Source organism: Alligator sinensis, unplaced genomic scaffold (genome assembly GCF_000455745.1).
Source record: "Alligator sinensis unplaced genomic scaffold, ASM45574v1 scaffold811_1, whole genome shotgun sequence".
NCBI lineage: Eukaryota > Metazoa > Chordata > Crocodylia > Alligatoridae > Alligator > Alligator sinensis.
In genome coordinates, this window is record NW_005842579.1 from 177376 (window position 1) to 200609 (window position 23234).

Here is a 23234-nt window from a genome sequence, read left to right on the forward strand (position 1 = left end):
CCAGCCGATCACCTGTTGCACTGTTCACTGTTGATGGTGCTCTTGTTTCAGCCCAGGGAAGGCCTTGCTCTGGGACTTGCCTCTGTGACTAATCAGGTCCCTAACCTTCTTGTCTGGCTTTCTTCCCTTTGCACCAGGTGTTGTGCCACAGAGTGCCCCTCCTGTTCCCACTGCCTCCTCCCGGTTCCATTTCCCACCTTTGGACAGCCACTCCCCCACTGAGGATGCCCAGCCCAGCCGGTTTCCCACAGGGCCCCTGGTGCCATCCGGCCAAGAACCTTTGAGCGACAGCAGCGAGAGGAAGCCCGATGTGCCCGAGCTGGAGGACGGCTCCTCTGACTGGCGGCGTAGCATGGATCTCATGGCACCTCGCAACGCAGTGGGCCCCGGCGGCATCAACCCTCAGAAACGCAAGCCAGAGATCATGCTGCCTCTCTTCACAAGGCCTGGGATGTACCCGGATCCTCACAGCCCTTTCGCCGTATCCCCTCTGCCAGGGCGCGGCGGGGTGTTGAATGTCCCGATCTCACCTGCCATGTCCCTGACTCCGACCCTCTTCTCCTATAGCCCTTCGCCAGGTCTCAGCCCTTTCGCAGGCAGCAGCTGCTTTTCTTTCAACCCTGAGGAAATGAAACACTACCTGCATTCGCAAGCCTGCTCTGTCTTCAACTACCATCTGAGCCCGCGGACTTTCCCTCGTTATCCAGGGCTCATGGTCCCACCACTACAGTGCCAAATGCCTCCAGAGGAGCAAACCCAGTTCCCCATCAAACTGCAACCTCCTCCTATCGGACGCAAAAACAGGGAGAGACTGGAAAGCACTGAGGAGTCAGCTGCCCCCCAGCTTGCTACCCCTTCCCCCAGGGTGAAGATTGAGCCTATGGTGGACAAGGAGCTGGAAAGTGAAGAGCTTCCAGCAAAAGGAAAAGACAAAGCCGAGAGGGAGGAAGGATCTGGCATGGCAATGCATAATGCCACCCTGGAAGGAGAGAAGGGGACTATCTTTGCCAGGCCGGCTGCCCCATCCTGGTCCCTGACCCAGTCAGCATCCACCCAGGTAAATGTCTCAGCTGAAGAGTCCCAAGAACAAGGGGATGGTGGTGGAGAGAAGCCATCCAGAGATCCAGTAGGAGAAACCGGGACCCAGGAGAAGAGAGAGGATGCCTTGATGCCACCCAAACTGCGTCTCAAGCGCCGTTGGAACGGTGACCGCCAACCGGAAGCTACCGAGGAGCGCCAGAATGGGAAGGTCCACTGGAACGGTGCGCTGGGTGCCCCGCACCTGGTGGCAGAACCCAAGGCGGTGACTGCCACGGCCACGTCCGACACCTAGGATCCAGGAGTGCCGCCGTCCGCTTGGACCGACAGCCGTGTATTTATGTAGCGAGATTGCAGAGTGGGGGTGGGGGCGGGGCGGGGAGTGGGATTAGGCTGGTTTGATCATTCTAGAGACTAGGATTTTCTGGGTTTCTGTTTGTTTTTTTTGTTTCGTTTCGTTTTCCTTGTCGAATCGCAGGTGAGATGCAGTCGGCTTGCTCAGATTAGGAGGGGGAGACGCTCACCTCTTCCGGGCCTCTTGCAAACTCCAGAGAGGCTGAGGCCGAGGTCTCCGCCAAGGCTTAGGGACTCCAGCCATAATCTACTTTATATTCTCTAGTATTTATAGAAGCAGGAATCTCTGACTACTTCTAGTTCTTTGTATGGAGTCCAGCGTAACAATGAGAAGGATTTCCTGGCAGTTTGGGGTGCGGCCTTTGTCAATGTGGGGATCAGTCTGTTTTTAGTGGGGGTGGGAGTGGGGGGTATTGCACTGTCCTTCGCTTGGAATAAATTGTGGAAAGACACACGTCAGGAAGGGAGAGAGGCCTGCCAAAACCATGACGGTGGTGGGCTGGGGGGCAATTTGTGTTAGGACTTGAGGGCATCAAGGCAGCTCTTTTAGCTTTCTTGAAACATTGAAGAAGCCATGAGCAGTTGTAAAATCTTTCAGGGAAGGGAGCGGGGTGGGAAAAATAACCTAATGCCTTTAATATACGCATTAAAATGTACCCAAGGTTTGTTTTTTTTTTTCCCCCCTTTTCCTAATTGTATGGGTGGAGTCAGGAGCGATTGGAAGATTAACACTGAGATGATTGTGGTGAGTTCATAGAGGAGGAATGAGGAGAGCTTTGCTAAGTCTATTTCCTTTCTTGTTTGGTTTCCCCTATCACTTTGAGTCATGCCTTAACTACATATACACTTTATGTGATCAGGGTCTATTGACAGAAGAAACTTGTGCAAGAGCAGCTGAGCCAAGGCTGGGTTGAGGTTTCGTCTTTCGATCGATAGTGTTGGCAGGAGATTGCAGAGGGTGAGCCAGCAGTGGCTGGAGGACAGAGTTGCATGGAGAAGCAGGGGAAGGCCAGGCAAGCGTTGAGGCCAAGCCTTCAGTGAGCACACAAGGAGCTTGGAGGTGGATTGGAGAGGGCGCGCGGGGGGCTGGGCACCAGCCGCTCAGGCCTCGCAGCACGGATCTTGTTGTTGAGTTGCTATAAACCTGCTATTTCCCTGGATAGCTGCGTTTCTCGTTAGCCTAATTAGCCTAGATTGCGGCAAGGACCGTGGATCTTTCCTGCTGCATTGGGTCTCCCTTTCTAGGGATTCCTTGAAAAGAACTGACACTTGATCTCCACGGGGCTGCAGTGGTCTCTGCAGCCTTGCGGCTGATTCACACCGGTCTAGGAAAACAGCCTGAAGCAGGCGAGTGACTGTAACCAGGAGCTTAGCTGCTGCAAGAGGACAGATGGGGAGGTGCGTGAGCACAGGGCTACTCGCACGCACTAGGCGCAGAAGCTTGGTCTGTGCCCTTTTAGGGGGCGGTTTGCCTGTTTGGATAGGAGCCCGCATCGAGGCACTGTCCAAGCCAAGTACTGTACATAGTACAAGGTGGGTTCTTCAGAGGAATCCTCCATTGGGTAACTAATGCCTGAGAGGCAATGGAAGAGAAACAACCTGGGGTGGGAGGGGAGGGTGGGGAAGGAGGTTGTCATCTCTTTACCGGGGTAGTTCATCTTAGTTGCCGCGTCGGCGCCTTTCATGGTTTGTTCCAGGCCTCCCAGTGCCGCAGACTGCAGCTCAGCGGGGCCTCCAAACCCGCAGACCTCCTCGCTCCCAGTTCACAGCCATCACCGCCAGTCCCTGCAGCTGGCTTTCTAGCCCCTAGGTTTATCTCCACATTTGGAAGCAAATACAGTGAGGGTGTTGGAGGGGAGGAAGGGATGCGAAGGGTGTTGTGGGTTTGAGAAGACCCCCTTCCCAGAGGGAGGGCCAGCAGATGTCAGTATGAACTCAGGAATAGAAACATGAGGCCTTTCAAATCAGTACTGCATATCTTCACCCCCAGTGTTCCCAAGTGCCAGATCTAATGCTGCCGCCTCTTCCGGGCAGAGGCGGGCAGGGGAAGCGGAATCACCTGCTTCGCACTTCTTTAAAAAAAAAAAAAAAAAAAATGGAAGTTGACTACATTGAAAATGTCGTTTGGCTTTAAAAGTTCGTAACCTGTTTGGGTCAGGGGGTTCGATAGCCATTGCACTGTAGACTGGGAGCTCCATGTTCAGGGATAAAGGACTCAGGTTCTCAGGACAATGGACCAGCAAGTGCTGGGTACATCGGGTTTGGGGTGATGTATTCAGCTTTGGAGGGAGAGGCGGCCTTGCCGCCCTCTTCCCTATCTGGCTCGGGAAGTCACCTTTTTTTTTTTTTTGCAAAGGCAGGTGCTCCTCCTGGCCAGACTTCACCTTGCCTAGCAGCAGCTGAAAGGAGGAAACTTATAAATACATTTTAAATGAAAAAATATATATTCCAATGTGCCAAATATTTAAACTTGTGAAGTTTAAATGGTTGAAATTTCAACGTCCACCTGTATTAATTAATCAAGAGCATGTTAACGTTTAAACCATTTTTGCTTTGTTTAGCCATAGAGAATATGTAGGAAAGAACTTTTTAATCGGACAACCAGCTGCCATCCAGCTTTCCGGGGAGGCCTCGTCGGGGCAGAGCGGGGGTAGCGAGTGCCAGCCACGCAGCTCCTCCAGGCGTGAACCGAGCCTTGCAAAATCTGCAAGCCCCGAGCTTGCCCTACTCCACGAGGAAAATGAGTCCCCACCCTGCCCCTTCAGAGGCAAGTAGGATTTTGCAAGGCCAAACTAAATGGGAGATTTCTGCGGCGACCGTATCCCTGCTCCAGCTGGAAAGAGTCAACTCCCAATAGTGCTGCCTGGGTGGAGAGAAAGGAAAGCCCCTTTCTAGAAGCATTAACTGCAGTGGCCAATTGCCACTGCCTTCACCTATTGGACAGGTTAAATCTGCTGCTTGGTTGTTCCTTGTTTTTATTTATTCTGTAATTATGTTTTTGTTTTTATTTTATTTTTTTAAGTAAATCTTTTCTTTTCCTTTTTTTTTTTTTTTGTCTTATGGATCCTGGTGGGTTGGTTTTTAAAGGAAAATAGACGTCGTCTTTGGTTTGAAATATTTTTAATCAGATTGTTTAAAAGCAAAAAAACTGTTCCATTTTAGTGTGTTTTAAAAGAGAAAGTATTTACCCATAGACAGTTGTAATTTCACTTTTCATGAGGCATGTTCTTTTGACTTGATTCGAGTTGATTCAGCAGGGATTAGTAAGGATGTATACACATTGAAACAATTAAATGGTTAGCTTGCGCTATCTGTCCACTGAAAGCGAGATTGAAAAGCGTGTGTGTATATGTACATAAAAAATGTAAAGTAGTCTTTAAATACTTCATTGTGCAGTGCCTTTAGACGTTCCACTTTCTATAAAGTCTTCAAAAAAAAAGTTTGCATATATATATATTATATATATATGATGTAATGTTATAGAAATATATGTATAATATACATATTTTTTCCAGGGGTATCTGATAGCTCTGTATTTTGTTATGGAAGTTGAAAGAAAAAAAAGTATTTTACCTCAAATTAAAAAGTTAAATAAACCTTTTAAATAAGCCTACACACGTGTGGCTTTGCTTTGTCCAGCTCCGCATGCCGTCTGCTACTGTAGAGCCCTCCTGGTCACAACGCCTCTGGGGGGAATACGGGCCTGGGTTCTCCAGGTTGGAAGTGGAGGCAGTACTTTTGCCATAAGATCCTGTCCTGCACTTTCCCCGTCCCCTGAAGCCTGTCCCTGGCCGGTTTGCATGCTGTGGTCATGGGTGCTCTCGGACCAGGAGGTTGGGATCTTTCCCGCGTCAGGGCTGGCGAAATGAGTGCAGGGGGAGGAGGGAAGGGGGTGTTTAAAAGCAACTAGTGCCATGATGGACAGATGGCAGGATGAATCCAGCTAGCCTTCATGGAAGACTGTTGCTGGGAGAAGTCTCAGCTCTGTTGACAGGAGGGATGTGGGGCTCCTGTGATACGGGTACGACAGCTCCAATCCCTCTGCCTCTAGGACCTGATGGTGGATGGAAAGGCCTCCGTTAAGACTTCAGTGGTTCCCAATCTGTGGTACGGGTACCACCAGTGGCATGCAGACACCCTGTAAGTGGTACACATTAACAGATGTATTATAGGACAAAAATTTGCTGGTGGTACTTCAGGTTGTATCATTTTAAATTGGTGGTGCGCAATCTGTCAGTCTCGGGACCGCCAGACTGGATGATATCGCTACTGGGAATTGGCTCGGGCGTGGGAAGCTTTGTTCGTGCAGCTTGTCCGAGAGGGTTGTGATGTGTCCCTGGAAGATGGAGATGCTGGTTCAGACTTGGCACTCCTGGAAGCAGGTTTGTTATGTTTTCCATGAGCATCAGCTTCTGGCTCTTCTGCCCAGCGTCCATGCCTCGAGCGCTTCGACTTCAGGCTCCCAATGGATTTTAAACAGAGACACGTCCGGTTTGAAAACAGCCCAGCTGTTCATGGCACATACCGTCCCTGCAACACACAAGGAGCCCTGGGCGGTTGATCTGGGACTCGTGGTACCCGCGCAGACTGGGACGCTGGTCCCAGCCCCCTGAGGGCTTGCGGTGCAGGGAGGAGATGAGACAGCAGCTCTGTACGAGCAGACAGGAATGCAGGGAGACAGCAAGGCTGTGCCAGTTGCTTTGCTTTGGCAGCAGTTGGCACACGGCTGCCTATCCAGCGTCAAGTGGGTGTACGCTAAACTGGCCCAAAGCCAGGCCCTTAAACCAGATCACCTTGCTCACGTAGCAGAGGCTTTAGGCCAAAGGTACTTTTCTACTACTTCCTCCGTGGAAACGGGCCTGGAAGTAAGGCTCTGGGGGCAGGGAGGTGTACGGCAGCCCCAGCCTGGCGGAAAATCAAGCCCAGCGACTTGTTCTCAGGCGCGGGGGAGATCTGTGTCAGAAGCAGCTTAGTCTCTGGGTGTTCCTGGCTCCCGGCCTGGCCTGACACCGCAGAGCTGCGCCTCTCTGGGCTCACGTTTCCTTGCCTTTCTGCAATTCACTCAGAGATGGCTCCAGGATGGAGGGAGCAGCGATGCCCAAATTCCAGCTACCTGGCAGACGTGTCCTCTCTACACTGCACTCGGCCACGTAGCTGTGGTTTGTATGCGGGGCTCAGAGCTGCTTGGCACTGGCTTCCAGGTCCAATTCATGTCATATGGACTGTACGTTAATTAAATGGCCGTTAATGCCGAGGACATGCATAGCTGACTGCAAAGCGCTGTGAGCAGCCATTCTGTTGCCTAGCTAATCCGCCCGTGTTTTTACTAATTAATTAGCACTGGTAACCTTAAGAACGTTGGCTGTCCTGTCAGATGGAAATGAAATGCATGCTTCAAGAGCTCCTGGTAATAGCATTAGGCTGCCTGTGCATCGGGGTTCCTAACGAGAGACAGGCAGTAAACCCTGCCCAGACTTGTTGGGGGTCGCGGGAGATGGAGGGTCTGAGTCCTTGTTCTCAGTGGGGGCAGATGACAGAACAGGGAGCAATGGGCTCCAGTTGCAGCAAGGGAAGTTGAGGAAAAACTTAGGATGGTATGTTGTTCTAGAACAGAGGTGGGAGAAAGGGAGCAAGACTATGCAGCTGATATGGGGGAGCTGAGAGCAGAGCAGCTAATCGGATGAAAAAGGAGCTGAAAGTAGAGCAGCAGTTTAGACTATAGTGACAGATGACAGGACAAGGAGCAATGGGCTCAAGTTGCAGCAAGGGAGTTTAGGTTGGATATTCAGAAAAGCGTTCTCACTAGGAGGTTGGTGAAGCACTGGAACAGGTTACCCAGAGAGTGGCATCTCCATCCTTGAAGGTTTTTAAGCCCCGCCTAGACAAAGCCTTGGCTGGGATGATGTAGTTGGGGCTGGTCCTGCTTTGAGCAGGGGGTTGGACTAGAAGTGACCTCCTGAGGTCCCTTCTCACCCTCCTTTCCTTGTCTGTGATTCTCTGTTGTTCTGGATTCCAGGATCTTGGGTAGAGGCAGCAAGAAAGAAAATGCGGGGGTGGAACAATACCCCTGCCACATCTAAAGGGGGGAATAGGTGGAAGCACCCCGTTGCTGCTTCGACCCCAGAAAGAGGAAGATACACATGCCCTCTGGAAGGCATGATGGCATTTCCCCATTGGGTGTACACAGGCCAAGACCCCGAGGAGCAGGGGAGCTGCATGCTCTGAGAGATCCTCGTTTGCGCTGGGGACTCTGGGACAAGGCTCCGGTTGCAGCCACAGGTACATGAACGATGCCGCAGCTCCTGATCTAGCCTGGGGCACGCTGGCTGTCCTGGGTGCTTTGCAGTTTTCACAACCAGGCCCACAGCAAATGCATCTCCTTCCCCTAGCACATCCCTCCCTGTCAGCTCCTTCCTTGTGACTCCTGCAGCTGGGCTGAATCGCCCCCAGGCCTGGCAGGCACTTGGAGACCTTCTCCTTTGGAGCCAGACACCAGTTCTGTCCCGCATTGTCCTCTCTAGCAGGTTTGGCCCCAGAAGCCGAAAGGTCTTGCGGGTGCATGTCATATTTCAAATGGAGCCAAGCCCTGGGTTTCCTTTCCGCACAGAGAGTGGGGAAATCAGGACCTAAATGAAAATGAAACCAGCCTCCGTTTCTAAACATTTCCAGCGGGGGGGCAGGGTGCAGGCCCCGGGTATTTTCCAGCCTGCCCTTCCAGCCGCTGTTGTGAGCCTCAAGGTGACCACAAAGCTGCTTAAGAGCCTCTTTCCCAGCCTCCGAGCTCAGCCAAGCAGTGTCATGGTGTTTAAAGCCAGCAGAGATTTTTCCAGCCAGGTGCTCTCCCCTCCTTTTCAAATATTAGCACAGCCAAGAGCCAGGAGTTCAAAGTGGAGGGCATTAGCCAGCTCTCCTACTTCTGCAGCTGTTCTGGGGGCTTACGAGAAAGGGATCCAGCTGCTTCGACTCAAACCTGGGCAGGGTGGGGTAGAGAGAGCCTTAGGGAAGGGAGCCAGGACGCCTGGGTTCTTGCCTTAGCTCTAAGCAGGGAGTACAGCTTAGTCAAATGTGAGGTCCAGCACCGAGCTGTCACCCCTGGATTGCAGACGGAGGTCCAACAGGGGCCTCAGGATGCCTGGGTTCAATTCTCCATCTGCAGGAGAGGCTGGAGGAGCACGTCAAGGATACCACCCCCCCATGCACCCCCTCCTGTCCCTTCCCGCTCCGTCTCGCTCTGTCAAAGCCAGCGTGTTATTGCAAAGCAGCGCAGCAGCAGTTAGCACCCTCTGCTTGGCAGTGGAGGGCATGGAGGGGGGGGAGGGATGGTGCTATTGATCTGTTAGATTACTCAATTTCACCCGTATTGATCAGGTAATTGCTTTATCTCGGCTCTCATTTGGAAACTGCATTACTTGCTCTCTTTCTCTCACCCCCCCACCCCCCCTTTCCCCACCGTACGCTCGCTCTGGTTTTTAACTCTCCTCTAGCACCAGCAAGTGGCCCTCGGAGAGGCAGTAAAGTTTGGATAGCTCCCCACCAGGGCAGGTGAGATGGGGCTGGGGTCTCCCGGCAGGCTCCTGCCTGGCTGCTGATGTCCATACCTGGAGGGCCGCTGGCCTGGCCTCCCTCCCGAGAGCTGCCCAGCATCCAGGCGCATTGCAGCTCTGGGTAGTCTCTCCTGCAGCCAGGCTGGCTTGGAGGTTGGGGTTGGATTCTGATCCCCCTGAAGTAAATCCTCAGCCAGCCCCTCTGGGCCTGTGGGAGGAAGCTGCAGAGATAAATGCTGCTGGAGCTGCTTTGTCAGGTTGGGCAGAACAGACCCAGTCCCATCTGTAACATGGAAGGGCCCTTTTGCAGCTAAGGCCCACTCTTGGTAGAAAAAGGAGAGCCCTTCCCTGCCCCAGAGACCCTGCAGAAGGGCCCAGAGGGCCTGGGGTCTTCCCTACTCTGCAGAGCCAAGCACAGAAAATGGGGTCTCCCTCTTGCCTCCAAACCAAGTGAATCTCTAGCAGAGATGTCTTTTCCACCGGTGTCTGAGACTTCTAGTTATATCGGTGCCATTATCCAGCCACTGGCACCAGTGTGGCATGGATGGGCATATGTGGGGTATACACAGCACTTGAGATTTGGGCCAGGAGATGCTAGAAAAGTTGGTTAAAAGGTTGCTCCCCCTTTCACTTCTCTGTGGCTTGTTTCTGTCATAGCAGTCGCCTCCCTGGCCCAGTTTTGACAAGAAAGCCCGCTTCCAGGTAAGTGCATGGATGTAGTTCTGCCTGTGCAAGGTTGTGGGTGCCCTGGGGTAGGAAGGGACTGGCATTTACATGACCTGCCAGGGTCTGATGCTGCCCATGAGCACTGACACCACTGATTCTCATAGGTGCAGCTTCTGCTACATCCATGCAACGGCCCAGTCTGGCCAGTTGTGCGGCTTTTGCGTGGGCACTAGACACCTGCCTTTTGAACACCTTGTTTTCATTGCATGGCATTGCACTGACTTCCCTCTTGATGCGCCCTCTGTTCTTTCTAACCAGGCAGCCGCCACTGGCAAAGAAGACAGGTTTCCCCACCAGATCCCCTTTGTAAGCAGCCAGAACGATCTCGTGCCAGGCTGGCTCCAGGAGAGCGGGATGCACCTGCATATGTTGGCTACAGCAAGGGAAATCAGCCCAGAGCCCTCTCTGGAGTCTACAGGCTTCATCCCAGTGGTGTGGGGGTAGATTGGCCGAGCTCAGGCTGGGCCATTCAGGGGAGATGCAAAGGTAAGACGTGCAGGGTGTTCTGTGCCCCACAAGCACCCGCTGTACTGCAGCCCCACAGACCAAAGGGCTGGGAGCGCAGACCTTTTGCCCTCCCCGAGCTGGGAGGAGAGGCATTTTCTGTGTCTGAACTGGCCCCTGGCTCCATGTCCTGATGGGAGCATGGAGCCAAGCAGCATGCACACAGGTGCTTTGCCGGCTGCGTGACATGGCCTGGATGTCCTCGTGCTAGCATAGGTAGCTGGTTTGCACGGGAATGGATAGATAGATGGGCCGTGGGCGAAGAGGCATTTGGGAGGCAAAGGCTCCTCGCCCTTGTTAACCGCTGGCTGAAGGAAGGCAGCATGTGGCTCCCAACTGTATAAAGGCCCTGAATGCTCTCTGGGCCCCGTCCTGTGAGATTTCAGCCCTTGGGACTCTCAGCCCTTAACCACCTTTTCTTTGCAGAGCAGAAGCCCAGACCCCTGAAGCTGTAGGATGATCCCTGTGGGTTTCCCCAGTCCTGACTCCTCGCCTGGTGATGCACGTTTGTACTGGGGTACCTGTTTTCTGCAGAATTCGTTCTCACGCTGCCTCATTAGCTGGCTCAGATGGAGACACCACAAGGGACCCCGGGGCTGAGCAGGGGACACAGCTGCTGGGGCTAGAGGGAGGCTGCTGGGTTTCATCAGGGAGTAGCCCCTCTCTTTGCTCTGGGGCTGGGCAGTGAATGATCTCTAGGCATGTCCCCAGCACCCTGCTCCATGGTCCATGTGGTCCTGTTGGCATTTGCAGCTCACTGTGGCTGCAGGAGACGGTGTCACCCACAGGGATGGTGCAGTGACACCATGGAGACAGGAAGCTTTGCTTCAGGTAGGACTCAGGCCCAGGCTGTGGAAGATGATGGGCTCTGGCCGCCCGAGAGAGGGCAGGAGCCAGGGCCGGCCAATGCCCTGGGTCTTGCTGGCAAGTAGGTGCCTTTCTTGTCCAGTGGCCCTGGGTCTCGACAGTGGGCATCTCTTTGGCCCAAAACTACTATTGAGGTTTTAATTACCAGGTGTGTCATTGTTTCCCTGCAAAACTGAGCTCAGGGCCTGTGCCTTGCTGGGAGCTGAGCGGAGCCCTGTAAGCCAGTGCCTGGCAGGGTAGAGGTGCACCTTCTAGGTTAACTGAATCAGAGACATGTAAGCTTGACCCAGGTAGGGAGCTGGCGCGGGCAAAGGAAAAAGGAAGCATCGATGGTGAGGGTGCTGGGGCTCTCAAGCGTGAAGGCAGAGTGAAAGCTTCTCCGGTGCACACACCCCCTGCCCCCGCTCACCGCAATCGATGCCGCCCGGCAGGGAGCAGAGCCAGCATCCCCGCTATTAATTTAGAAACCTCCCTGGGGAGGGGAAACTTTACCCGGCCCTCGTTAGTCTGCACAAACACCCCCTCCCTCCCCTTGAGACGAAGACAGGGACAGCCCTGCCTGGCGAGACACCAGGCAATGGGGAGCGGCCGTGGTAGGACAGCGCATCCGGCTCCCACCGGTGCATGGAGCTCACAGGGATGCAGAGGGCATGGGGATCTGGGGCCCTGCCACAGGTTCTTGGCATGACCATGGGCATGTCCCTTAGCCCCTGTACTAGAAAGGCTGCCTCGCAGGCACTGGTATGGCTCCCACCTGCATCCTGTCCCATTTTTCTGCTTTCCCAGGACAAGGCTAAGGCTGCGGTGTCCAAAACTGCTTGGACCAGGCACATTTCTAGACCCTCTGCTCTCTCCCAGTCCTGGAGGGCTTCTGGAGTGGAAACCTGAGTCAGGCTTGGCCTGGCCCCTCAACCCGGGGTGGCTTTGCCCCTGCCTCTCTCCCCTCTGGGTTCCTAATCTCTCCCTCCATCCTGTCATCCATCCTTCCTGCAGGGCCTTTGCTCTGTCCTGGGTGTTACAGAGGGGCCTGCTGTGTGCAGGGACAGTCCAAGCCCAGCCCATTTCATCCGACTCAAGCCTCTTGCTTCACCTGGTTTTATACCTGATAATTAAAACCTCCTCCAGCCCAGTCCCTGCCTGAGGGGCCGTTGTTCTCAGTCGGCCCGGGCATGGGATATGGGGCTGGAGGACAATCGTGGGCCTGATTTTCAGGAGCAGCACGAAGGAGACCTGGGACCAGAGCACCCACCAGGGGCTGCTGTAACTGCGCCAGCCAGGACCCTAGTGTAGACACCGCTCTGCCATAAACTGAGATGTTCTTCCAGAAGCAGCAGCTCAGCTGTGTCCACGTGGGGGTGGCCACATTGGCATCTTGCACGGCCGTGCTGGTAGCATCTTGTGCTAGAGGCAAAGGTGTTGGGTTAGCAAGGATGTGAGGGGCACGGGCTGCAGTTGTCTGTGCATGGAGAGCCCACAGTCCCGGCAGCAGGGTCCAGTGGGACGTTGGAGTGCAGGGGTGAGAGGCCGGGGTGCCGAGGAGGAGCCGGCGGAGTGTCGGGGTGACGAGATGAGCCGGGGGCGGGTGCGGAGGGGGGTGCAGAAATGTGAGCGAAATGGGTTTATTACTGGGAGTCTGTTTGCCGCGATTGTTATCGATCCGCAGCTGTCACCTCTCATTGCCGCTAATGGGACGTGAAGAGGCCCCTGTAACCGGAGCGAGCCGCGTGCTTCGCCTGCCGCCCACGGCCGGGCCCGCGCCCTCCTCTCCTGGGCCATTGTCTCCTCCCTGCGCCCCGCGCCCTCGAGCCCTCCATCTCTCATCTTCATGCCTGCCTCTTTCCTCCTTCCCCCTTTCCTCTCCGCTCTCTCTCTTTCTCCCTTTTTCCCTTCTTTCCGCTCCTCTGCTGTCTCTCTGGCCCCATTCCCCCACTCTGCTCCTGGGTGTTGATGGGGGTGGACACTGGAGGAGGGGAGTTAGGAACAGAACGAGCTTTCAATTTGGCAGGTGATGCCGTTAATAGTCCTCTGTCAGCTCCGCTTTCCCCGCACAACCCGCCTGATGGAGTGTGGCTGCGTTGCCGCCTCTCGTGCCTCCGTTTTCCTTCCCGGCCTGCTCTTATTATTATTTTAATTTGCCATTGCACCAACAGGGAGGGGCTGGGGGGAACCTGGGGGGTGGAATTAACCCACGAGAAATGACATATCGATCCCCACATGGCCCGGCGCACCAAGATGCCTGCTCGCGTCCCCCCAGCCGTGGCTGGGCTGGGGGGGAACCACGGTGTGTTAGTATGCGCTGGCCGCCCCGGCCTTCCCCGGCACTGATTGCAATTAGGAGCTGGGTACGGAGCGTCCTCACTTCTCTGCTGCCTGGCTGCGATGCTTCCTGGCTGCCCGAGCTGGGATGGGAGCTGGGTTCGAAGGCCCCAGGCAGTCAGGCCGGAGGGTGAGGAGCAGCTGGAGGGTGAGCAGCTCAGGAGCAAAGGGGTCCCGACCTGCTGTGTGTCATAGATTCATAGATGTCAGGGTCGGAAGGGACCTCAGTAGGTCTTTGAGTCCGACACCCTGCCCTGGGCAGGAAAGACCGCTGGGGTCAGATGACCCCAGCTAGGTGCTTGTCCAGTCTCCTCTTGAAGACCCCCAGGGTAGGGGAGAGCACCACCTCCCGTGGAAGCCCATTCCAGATTCTGGTAACCCTTACCATAAAGAAGTTCTTTCTAATATCCAACCTAAATCTGCTCTCCATCAATTTGTGGCCCTTGTTCCTAGTTACTCCAGGGGGTGCCCTAATAAATAGAGCATCTCCTATTCCCTGCCACCTGATGAATTTATGGGCAGCCACAAGATCACCTCTCAGCCTTCTCTTGCGAAGGCTGGAGGGATCCAGGTCCCTCAGTCTCTCCTCGTAGGGCCTTGCTGGCAGGCCTCTGACCATATGAGTGGCCTCCTCTGAACCCTCTCATGGTTCTCCGCATCCCTCTTAAAGTGCGGCGCCCAAAACTGGATGCAGTGCTGCAACTGCGGCCTGACCAGTGCTGCATAGAGAGGAAGCATCACCTCCCTGCACCTGTTCATCATGCATCTGCTAATGCATAAAGTGCAGTTAGCCTTGTTGATCACTTCGTCACATTGACGACTCACGTTCATCTTGGAGACAACTATGACTCCAAGATCCCTTTCCGCTGCTGTGCTGCTGAGAAGGTCCTCCCCCAGCCTGTAAGTGTGCTGGTGGCTCTTTTTGCTCAGGTGCAGCACTTCGCACTTGTCTTTGTTGAACTGCATCCTATTTGGTTCTGCCCATTTTTCCAACCTGTCCAGATCTGCCTGGATCCGTTCCCTACTCTCTGGTGTGTTAACGTTGCCCCGTAATTTGGTATAATCTGCGAATTTGGACAGGGTGCTCTCCACGCCCTCATCCAAGTCACTGATGAAGACATTGAACAGCACCGGTCCAAGGACCGAGCCTTGGGGGACCCCACTGCCCACATCTTTCCAGGTTGATATCAACCTGTTCACCACCACTCTCTGGGTCCAACCCCTAAGCCAATTTGCCACCCACCGGACTATGTAATCATCTGCATCACAGCCTGTCAGCTTATTCACGAGAACAGAATGCGATACCGTATCAAAGGCCATCTTAAAGTCTAGGTAGATGACATCTACCTCGGCTCCTGTGTCGTGTCAGCCTGGGGCCATGGTTGCAGGGGTCTGGAACCAGGACCTATTTCCTTCTTTAAGGAGGGTGTAATCAACACCAAAGACAGGAAGGAGTTGGCGCCAGGCAGCAGGACTCCTGACTTCCATGCCCAGCTCTGGGGTGGGGTATGCCTTGGTCTCTAGCCGCAGGCCCGGATTTATTCTCCCACCAAGCGCTGCCAGCTGCAGGGCAAAGAACCAGGGCTGCAGCTCTGTAGGCTGAGAGCCATGTGAGAGCAAGATCAGGGCCGGCAAGGAGTGAGCTGGCAGCTTGTGTGGGGCTCACACAATAGGTGCCTTCCCCATCACCTGCAGGGAGGGTCCGGACTCCTGGGTTCCCTCCCAGACTTGAAGCCACTTGCTCCCCTGAATGCTCCTGAGATCCGGGAAGGGCGCCGAGGTCTGCGACTGGGCGGCACGGGTCTAGATTGCCTGGTCCTATTAGTCACACCTTCCCCTCCATGAGCTGAGCCACCCCTTGGCCTCACCAGGGAGATTCGAGTCTGGGCAGATCCAGAATCAGACGGAGGATTAATTCCAGCATTGAGGCCACACGCACGCACGTACAGCAGCCAGCAGCATGGGCACGGCCCTGGGGTCCTGGATTGCAGAGGAGAGACTCCAAACTCTGCCTGGTGTGTGTCTGTCTCCATGCTGGGCTCAATCTGCACAGGGGAGTGTCCCCGTGCATCGGGAGCCTGCGAACGGGCCCAGCCCTGATGGCACTGGCAAAGCATCCCAGGGAGCCTAGGGGAGGACAAACAAATCTGCCCACAGGTTGGCAGAACTGGTTGAGGCAGTCCTGGCAAAGGGCTCTTGCCCATGCTAGAGGCTTCTCTGCTGCTGGGGGGAAAAAAAATTCCCCCACTGAGCTGTACCAGCAAAGCCACATAAGACCAGGCTTGTGACTGGGAGAGCGAGATGGCAAGCACTTAGACTCCAACTAGCTGGAAATCATAGAAGCTGGGGGGGGACAGGGCTGTGCATGGGGTGCCGGGGTCCTGGGTGCTTCTCCAGCAGCAGAAGCCCATGGTGCTGATACGCAAGCATTGCTGGCTCGAGTTCGTCTGTGTCCGTGACACACTTGCTGTGTGTGCACATTGGTGGAGCCCACCAGAGATGTTGCATCAGTGCTGTTGTGTAGCTGTGAAGGTGTGAGATGCACCTGCAACTGCATTGGGCAGCTCCATGAAGGTCCCACGTGTGCCGTGTCCATGGCTAGGCATCAATATTACACATAAACCGGTATAAGTACTCGGAAACCAGTTCAAATCTGTAACAGAAATTCAGTGCATATAAACCACTCTCAAAATGGCCAAAACTGGTTTAAGATAAACCTGGATGGATGCAGCAGACTTAGCTGATTTAGGTTAAATAGGTTTATTGAACTTCTGTCCTAGGTCCTCGAGTGCAGCTGTGCATGCGTATAGGTCGGCAGTGTCTGGACCCAGAGCAACGCTATGGGGGGGCTGCATGTCTGTCTGGGTCATGATGGAGCCTGATCTTGAGGGCTAGAGTTGTCCTGGGCTCAGACCAATCCCAAAAGGACCAAGTCCAGGGGTAAAGACCGAGCAGCCCAGCAGCACGGAGGACGGTGAAAGCCAGCAGCCTGGGAGAGGAGCCATCTTCCCTGCATTGACCTCCAGGGTTGCTGGCAGGGGGAGCTGGGTGGCTGGGGCTGACGTGCCCACCGGCCCGTGTACCCCCACGCCCGTGGGCCTGCCAGCACATCTCACCTCACCAACTTCCATATGTTGAAAATTCAGGCTGCAGCCAAAATGTCTTGAGCAGTCTCCACGATCTTCACTCAGCACCACACAGGCTGGAGCAGCTGGGAGCCCGATGGGGCTGGGACAGCTGAGCTTGCTCTCAATTTTTTTTTTTTTTTTAGTGGCTTGTCCAAATATTGACATTTCTTGGAAGGCTGGAAAAAATGGGTGGTAACAGCAATGGAGAAAAATCCCTCGGTCTGTTCCCCAGTTTGTGAACTGGGTCTAGTCTGTCTGTCTGTCTGGCTTGCTGGGCCAGGATCCCACCCCCGGCCAGGGCCAAAGCTCCAGAGGCAGGGTCAGACTCTAGCTGCCATGCTGTGCTGCGGGACCCCTTAGTGCTCTGGGAGCGCCTATTCCCCCCCGCCCAAGGTCTCAGGCCTGACCCTCTGGCAACTTTGCACTGCCCGAGTCTATCGGCCTTTGCACAGAGCTGGGGTCATGTCCCCCAGCTTGGACAGGGAGCTGGCATGAAGCTGGGATGGCACAGATGCCCTCCTCTTTGGGACACAGAGTGGGACACGGGTTCACAGGTGCCCTCCACGAGTCCTAGGTTCCCCCACCCCTGAGAGCCCTTTGCCCCCAGCTGCAGTCAGGCCACGCTCACATGTCCCTGGTCATTCAGTGTGAATGTCTGGTTGTGGGCCCTGCCTCGCGGCCACGGGGCAGTCCAGTCCACCCTCCGTGCTGACCTGGCCGTGGACGTGACTTCTTGATTGCCCAGCTGGAGACTGATTAACTCTTTTGGTGCCAGCAGCCCTAGGCTGTACACGTCAGGAGCATTTGTCACGAGAGGTTGCAGTGGGTTCCCTCTTGACCCTTGCACGCATGTATACGCACACATGTGGATGCATGCACACACACACACATGCATGCACACACTCAGATCTACACTGCATATATAAACATGATCATACGCTGATATACATGCATGTACACATGCTCATGTGCAGATGCACAAACGCATACACAGATGCACACACACATATGCTGATGCGCACATGCATGTACACACATGCAGCTACACACACATGCACATATACCCACACACATGCACACACACGCTATTTCTCTGTCCAGTCTTGTCCCAACTTGAGGCTGGCTCACCCCAGGAGAGAGTCTCGGATAACTCTTCCTGGAATGACAAGAATCCCGCGTGCGAAGGCTCCTATTGCAAGCAGGCGTCACCCGGGAACAACACGGGCACTTCATGTTCTCACCCTCCCTGGCGCCTCCTCGGCTTTCCAGGGTAGCCAGGCCCTAGCGGGCTCCTAGGGGTCTGCTGCTAGCCTGAGGGAGCAGGCGCTTTGCTCCAAGTCTGAAGTCCAAGGGCTTGGTCCTGAGCCTGGTAAGTTGTTGGTGAGCTCAGGCCAAGGGACTGGATCCAGTGGCATCTTTAATTCAACCAGCCAAGGCTGATGCAATGGGAAGGGGATACGGGCTCAGGGGCAAGGGTGGGAAGGGGGGGTTGTGGGTTTGCACATGTGTGTGGGTTTCAGAGATCAAACCTAGACACGACACATGGATACACGGTGCCCTTTCCTTGTGCCCATGTGTGCAACCCGCTTCTGCACGCCTTTGCACACTGTAGCTCACTCAAACCCTCTCCCGTGCACTTCGCTGGTCATTTGGGCAGCTGTCCCCACCCCACCATGCATGTACACACATTTCCACATCATCTCCACACACTCAGATCTCTGAAACACGCATGCACACCCAGATCTCTGAAACATGCACACACAAACAGATATCTGAAACATGCATGCACACACACACTCAGATCTCTGAAACATATGCACGCTCAGATCTGAAATGCTCGTGCACACACACTCAGATCTCTGAAACATGCACACATACATCCTCAGATCTCTGAACCTCACACACACACACACACACACACATACATCTCTGAAGCATACACACATGCTTGCACACACACACATATCTCTGAATCTTTGCAACATGCACACATACCCAGATCTCTGACACACATGCACACACCCCTTTCCCGTCCCTTGGCCCTGTGCCGTTATTCCCTTCCCATCACATTAGCCTTGGTTGACTGAACCACAAAATGACTCCTGAAGTTCGCTCCCCTCCACTTCAGTCCCCATCTCAATCAACTCCCAGGTCTGCGGGTGAGAGGTCACAGACACAGGAGGGGTCCTGCATGTTCCTGGCTGAAGCAGCCCCACACCTGGTGTCAGTGTAGAGACTGCATCCGTTGCTCGCTCTCCTCCACAGCGGAAGGGAAAGGAGCAGCAGATCAGACGAGGCACCCCTGGCGTGAGGTGGGCTGCAAAGCAAATAGGTGGGTGAGCATCAGGTGACACTAGCCCAGCATCCCAGCGCCTGGGAAGGAAGCACATGCATGTGGTGTAATCCCCTAGAGGGAGGCATGTCCTGGGCTGTCCTGTAGGCAAACATGGGCCATCCGGCTCCAGGCTTTCAGCCTGGCAGCAGGTGCTTTTGCAGCCTGGCGCTCTGCTGTCCCCACTTGTAGCTGAGCCTCACTGTGGGCAGGGGCTGTGCAGATCCCTGAGCAGTCAGCACCTTGCACTACACAGCTCTTTAGAGGCCAAGGGGCGACCGATGAGCTAGGCAGAGATGCCAGCCGGTTGCCCTGTGCATCCTAAGCAAACCCGGTCGCCCTCCTCCATGCGGTACATTGCAGAGAGGCCGTGAACCACGCTTCCCAGCCCCTCTATGGCCACTCTGCTGCTGAACTGAGAACCAGCACTCGCTGCACGCAGGAGCCATGTCGGGTCGGACGCGCCCCTGAGCCGCCCGTTCCCTCAGGCGTGAGCCAGCTGGGAGCCCTGGCACAGGGCCACCCGCGTCACTGGGGATCGTGCTGTTGTAACCAGGTGCTCCCTGGCCCCAGGGCTCCTTTGCGAGCTTCGGGAGCGCCTGCACCAGCCCCCGCCTAGAAGCCTGGGCGAGGGCCTGACGTCAGTGGGACGCACCGTGGCCGGGGTCTTGCAGCAACACGCTCTTTCCCGGGGCCGTGAATCAGCCGTGCAGGGGGGGCCTTGCCTCATGCTCCCCCAGTGACTTTGGTGTTGGTGCATCCCTACCCCCCGGCCACTCAACCCCAGTCCGTTGGCTGTCCAGAGGCCGATCTCAGTCTCAGCAGTTCCACTGATGGGACCTTGCAGTTCTGGCCTGCACTGGCTCTTAGGTCACCCTGTCTCCAGCCCCTTGCCCCAGATTCACAGCTCTGCAGGTCCCAAGCTGCTGCACTGCTGGAGTGTGAATGTGGCCAGTCCAGCCCAGCCTGCCCCTGTCTTCTCTCCGTCCCTCCCTCCATGCGGGCTTCTGCCTGCCTGGTCCCCGGTGGTGTTCATCACGAGTTCCCCACACTATCGGTGCCGGGGCTGGCATCGTAGTCAGCCCCACTGATCCTGGGGCTGTGCTGCAAATGGTCCCTGCTAGGTTGCCGCAGCCTAGTCAGGCCACATAGGCAAAGGGACATTGTCCCCCATGGATAAGTGGGAACCGAAGGCTGGAGCAACTTGCTCAGAGCGACACGTGGCAATGCAGCATGTCTACTCCCCGCCACTTGGCAGCCCTGGGGTGAGCTCCCCACCACGCCAGCCTGCAATGAGGTGACCCATGCAGGTGGCTGCAGCAAGAAGTAGTTGGAAGAGCCGGCCCTGGGGGCCAACATCCCAGCCGGGGCTGGGAAGAGCGCAGGTGGAAGTGAAAGGTGAGTGCTCGGTGGCCTGGCAGCTTCCAAGGTGGGCCTGAGCTTGCCCAGTTGAGCTGCATTGCAGCAGTGGGTGCTACCCCTCCTGCTGGCATGGTCACCCCAGCTGTGAGGGCCAGAGAGTGGCACCCCTGTGAGCTGCTGCCCCGGAGCATCTCCACGTTCAGGCAGGAGTGCTTTCAAGGTGGCTACAGCATGGCTAGATGCAACCTGGGCTCTCCTCCCAGCTCTGTCCCTGGGCCAGCCCATCGATGCCCTGTGCTGTGCCCCTCTACAAGGAGGGGAGGCCAGTGGGTGACTACCCCTATGCAGAGGGTACAGCGGAAAGCATGGTACCCCGGAGGGGAGTCGTGCCTGGGATGGAGCAGGGGGTGGAGAGAAAGGCACCGCATTCGCCCGGTGTCCCCTCCCCGCAGGCAGTCGACGCGCGCGGGGGTCGGCAGCCGGAGCCGTGCGAGGGGTTAACACGATTGTCTCTGCAGCCGCGGCGTGCCGAGCCCCCTGGGAGCACCGAGGACTGGGCTTTCATTCTAAGTAACCCCAACGCAGCATGTGATGAAATGCAGGGGGCCGGCGTGACAGGCAGAGCGCGCGGGCCAGCGACGCCGGCCAGGACAGCTGCAGGTGCCTCTGCAAGGTAAGACCCCCGTCGTGCTCTCCGAGCCATCTCGAACCTGCTCACAAGGTAGTGCCGGTTTCCCACCCAGGGGAGCAGGCACGTCTGGGTCCCTGGAGGGGTCTGGGTGCTGCTTTCCCAGTCACTTCGACTCTCACCCAAGCGACTAGGGGTCCATGGGATGCCAGTGACGAGACGTGGTTGGTAACCCTTGGGGAGACCCATGCGGCAGGGGGTGTTCAGAGGGGGTTTCATACCACTGGAACAGGACCAGGGATTTCACACCCCTGGGCACCTTCTGGGTGCTGCCAGGCACAGGCATGCCATGATGCTGCAGGTGTCAAGCCAGGCGGGGGTCCCTGTAGGAATGGGAGGGACACGAACCATCCCTGGAAAGGGGAGCAGGTGAAATGACCCCATGCAGCACTTTCCCCGGGCACGAGTGACGTGCTCTTGAGAAGCATCAGGAACCCTACAGAGAGACGTCTCTCTGGCAGGTGCATCCTTGGCACGGTGGGGATAGGCCAGTGCCTGCAGCAGCTCCGTTGGGAGGCATTTCCAGGGGATGCCAGCTCCGGACTTCTGTTCGGACCTGTCCTGCTGGGAGTGTGCGCGGAGCGGTCTCCTGAGATCAAGACAGCCCAGATCTCAGCTGGGATGTATCGGCAGCCTCAGCGCAGCATGCTTCCTCCCCACCAGCTGCTGTCCCGCTGTGAGCAAGGGGGAGCGGACAGACGAACTGGGCCCATCTGGGGTTGCCATAGTTAGAGCACAGTGCTCATTAAGAATCAGAGCTCTTGGCTGCTCAGGCCAGGGCTTTGCCTTCTGCCTCTGCAGGAGCTGGCAGCTGCCGGGAGGGAGGTTACAGGGTGTCCCAGGCAGGTTTCTCCCCCTTGACGGACTGCATCTCTGGCTGGATTTGTGCCCCCTCCGGGAGGAATTTGCATAGCTGGGGAAAGCCCTCAAGCCTTAGAGCAGGGCTTGGTAGATAGCGGTGGCTAATGCATGCAAAGATCACTGTCAGGCACCGCCAGGAGCCCAGGGCAGAGGTCAGAAGGGCACTTCTCTGCAGGCAGGCTGCCCCGCGCCCTCTGCCACCAAGCCCTGAGCCTGTGGTTTGACTCCCAGAGGGAAGTGATGGAGCTGCCCCCATGCCCAGCTCACACGGGTGCAGCAGGGAGGGCAGGAGCAGAGAAAGTTTAAGCATCACTTTACAGGGCTGTTGCCCCCAGGCTGCTCTGATCTCTCTACTCTGTGCTGAGTCCCTGTCCTCAGCTTCCTGCCTCCGGCTGGGCTTTCTCGTTTGGCTGGTTGCAGCCACTTCTTACAGGGAGGGCAATGGGCCAGGGGTCAGGAGAGGCAGCTCAGGGCAACTGGGGCTGGTTGCTTCCCTGCCTGTTGTGTGCCCAGGCCACCAGCTCTTTGGCATGGGAGCTGGTCCCCAGGCTTTTGCACAGCAGCTACTCCCAGTCCGTCCCTGCCTATTCCCTGGTGCTGCCCTGGGGACCATGGGCTGGGAGTCCACATGCTAACAAACCTCATTAAGCATTTGTCCATTAGGCATTTGTCCTGCCTTCAAGGCTTCATGGCATGGGCCTCCACCCCCCATGCCAGGAACAGGGGCACTGGGGAGCTTGTGTTAGCAGCTCTGGGTACCGGCAGCGCTTCCCATTGGGGAAAGCAGGGCAATTGATGGAGCAGCAAGCAAAGGAAGGGGACAGCCGGGCTCAGGCCTGGTTCGGTCAGGGGCTTTGCCCCTCCAATGTGACCCAGGGTCCCCCTGCCCCCGCCACACCCTTTGGGGCTGGCCTGCAGGTTTTTCCAGGCCTTTGACTTTCCAACCTGACCTTCCTTCTCCTCTCCCCCTCCCGCCCCGCGTGTAAGGTTTCTGTACGGCCGCGGTACAAAAGCCTTTTAAATCCCACTTCCCCGAGAGACCCGGAGCTGGGGAGTGAGGAGTCAGCACAGGGGGAGGGGAATGCCCCCTCCCGGTCCTCCATGCCCAGACCGCTGGCTCTGCTGGAGCTGCTTCTGGTTTGCACTGATGCACCGTGGCACCAGCCACGAGGGAAGGGGAGCCACGACTCCTGGGTTCTTTCCCAGGCTCGGCAGATAGCGACATGCTCTCTCCATCCCTGGATCAGGGTTTTGCTTCATGGAGGCTCCATGCACCACCCTTGGAGCTGGGCCAGGGTCCTTGGGGGCCTGCTTGAATGCGGGCACAGGGAATCATGCCCTTGTGGTTCCAGCTTGCCCCCCGGATCCACAAAATGCCCTGCGAGGATGGTGCCTGAGCAGAGAGGTGGATGGGTGAAGGTCATGTCTGGGGGCAGGTGGGAAGAAAGGGAGCCCCAAACAAGTTGCACAGTGCTAGCAGGTGGGCATGGGAGTCAATCTGAGCCAAAGCAGGA

The 23234-nt window shown here is 56.1% G+C and overlaps 2 protein-coding genes across 3 annotated transcripts in view; both read left to right on the plus strand.

Moving 5' to 3' along the window:
- ETV3 (ETS variant 3) overlaps positions 1-4407 on the plus strand; it is a 10232-nt gene extending 5825 nt beyond the window's left edge. The window contains exons 4-5 of one of the 2 annotated variants that reach the window (XR_003096040.1): positions 138-2137; positions 3954-4407. Coding sequence is in view for 1 of the 2 variants with exons in the window: in XM_006032572.3 (XP_006032634.1) it covers positions 138-1333 (1196 nt within the window). In the remaining variant the exon portion in view is untranslated. Of the gene's footprint in view, positions 1-137 lie in introns of both variants that reach the window. The other variant, XM_006032572.3, reaches the window with a different exon arrangement.
- Positions 4408-20734: 16327 nt separating this feature from the next.
- Positions 20735-23234, plus strand: part of ETV3L (ETS variant 3 like) — an 8121-nt gene continuing 5621 nt past the window's right edge. The window contains exon 1 of the mRNA XM_006032602.3: positions 20735-20844. The gene's annotated coding sequence lies outside the window, so the exon portion shown is untranslated. The remainder of the gene's footprint in view (positions 20845-23234) is intronic.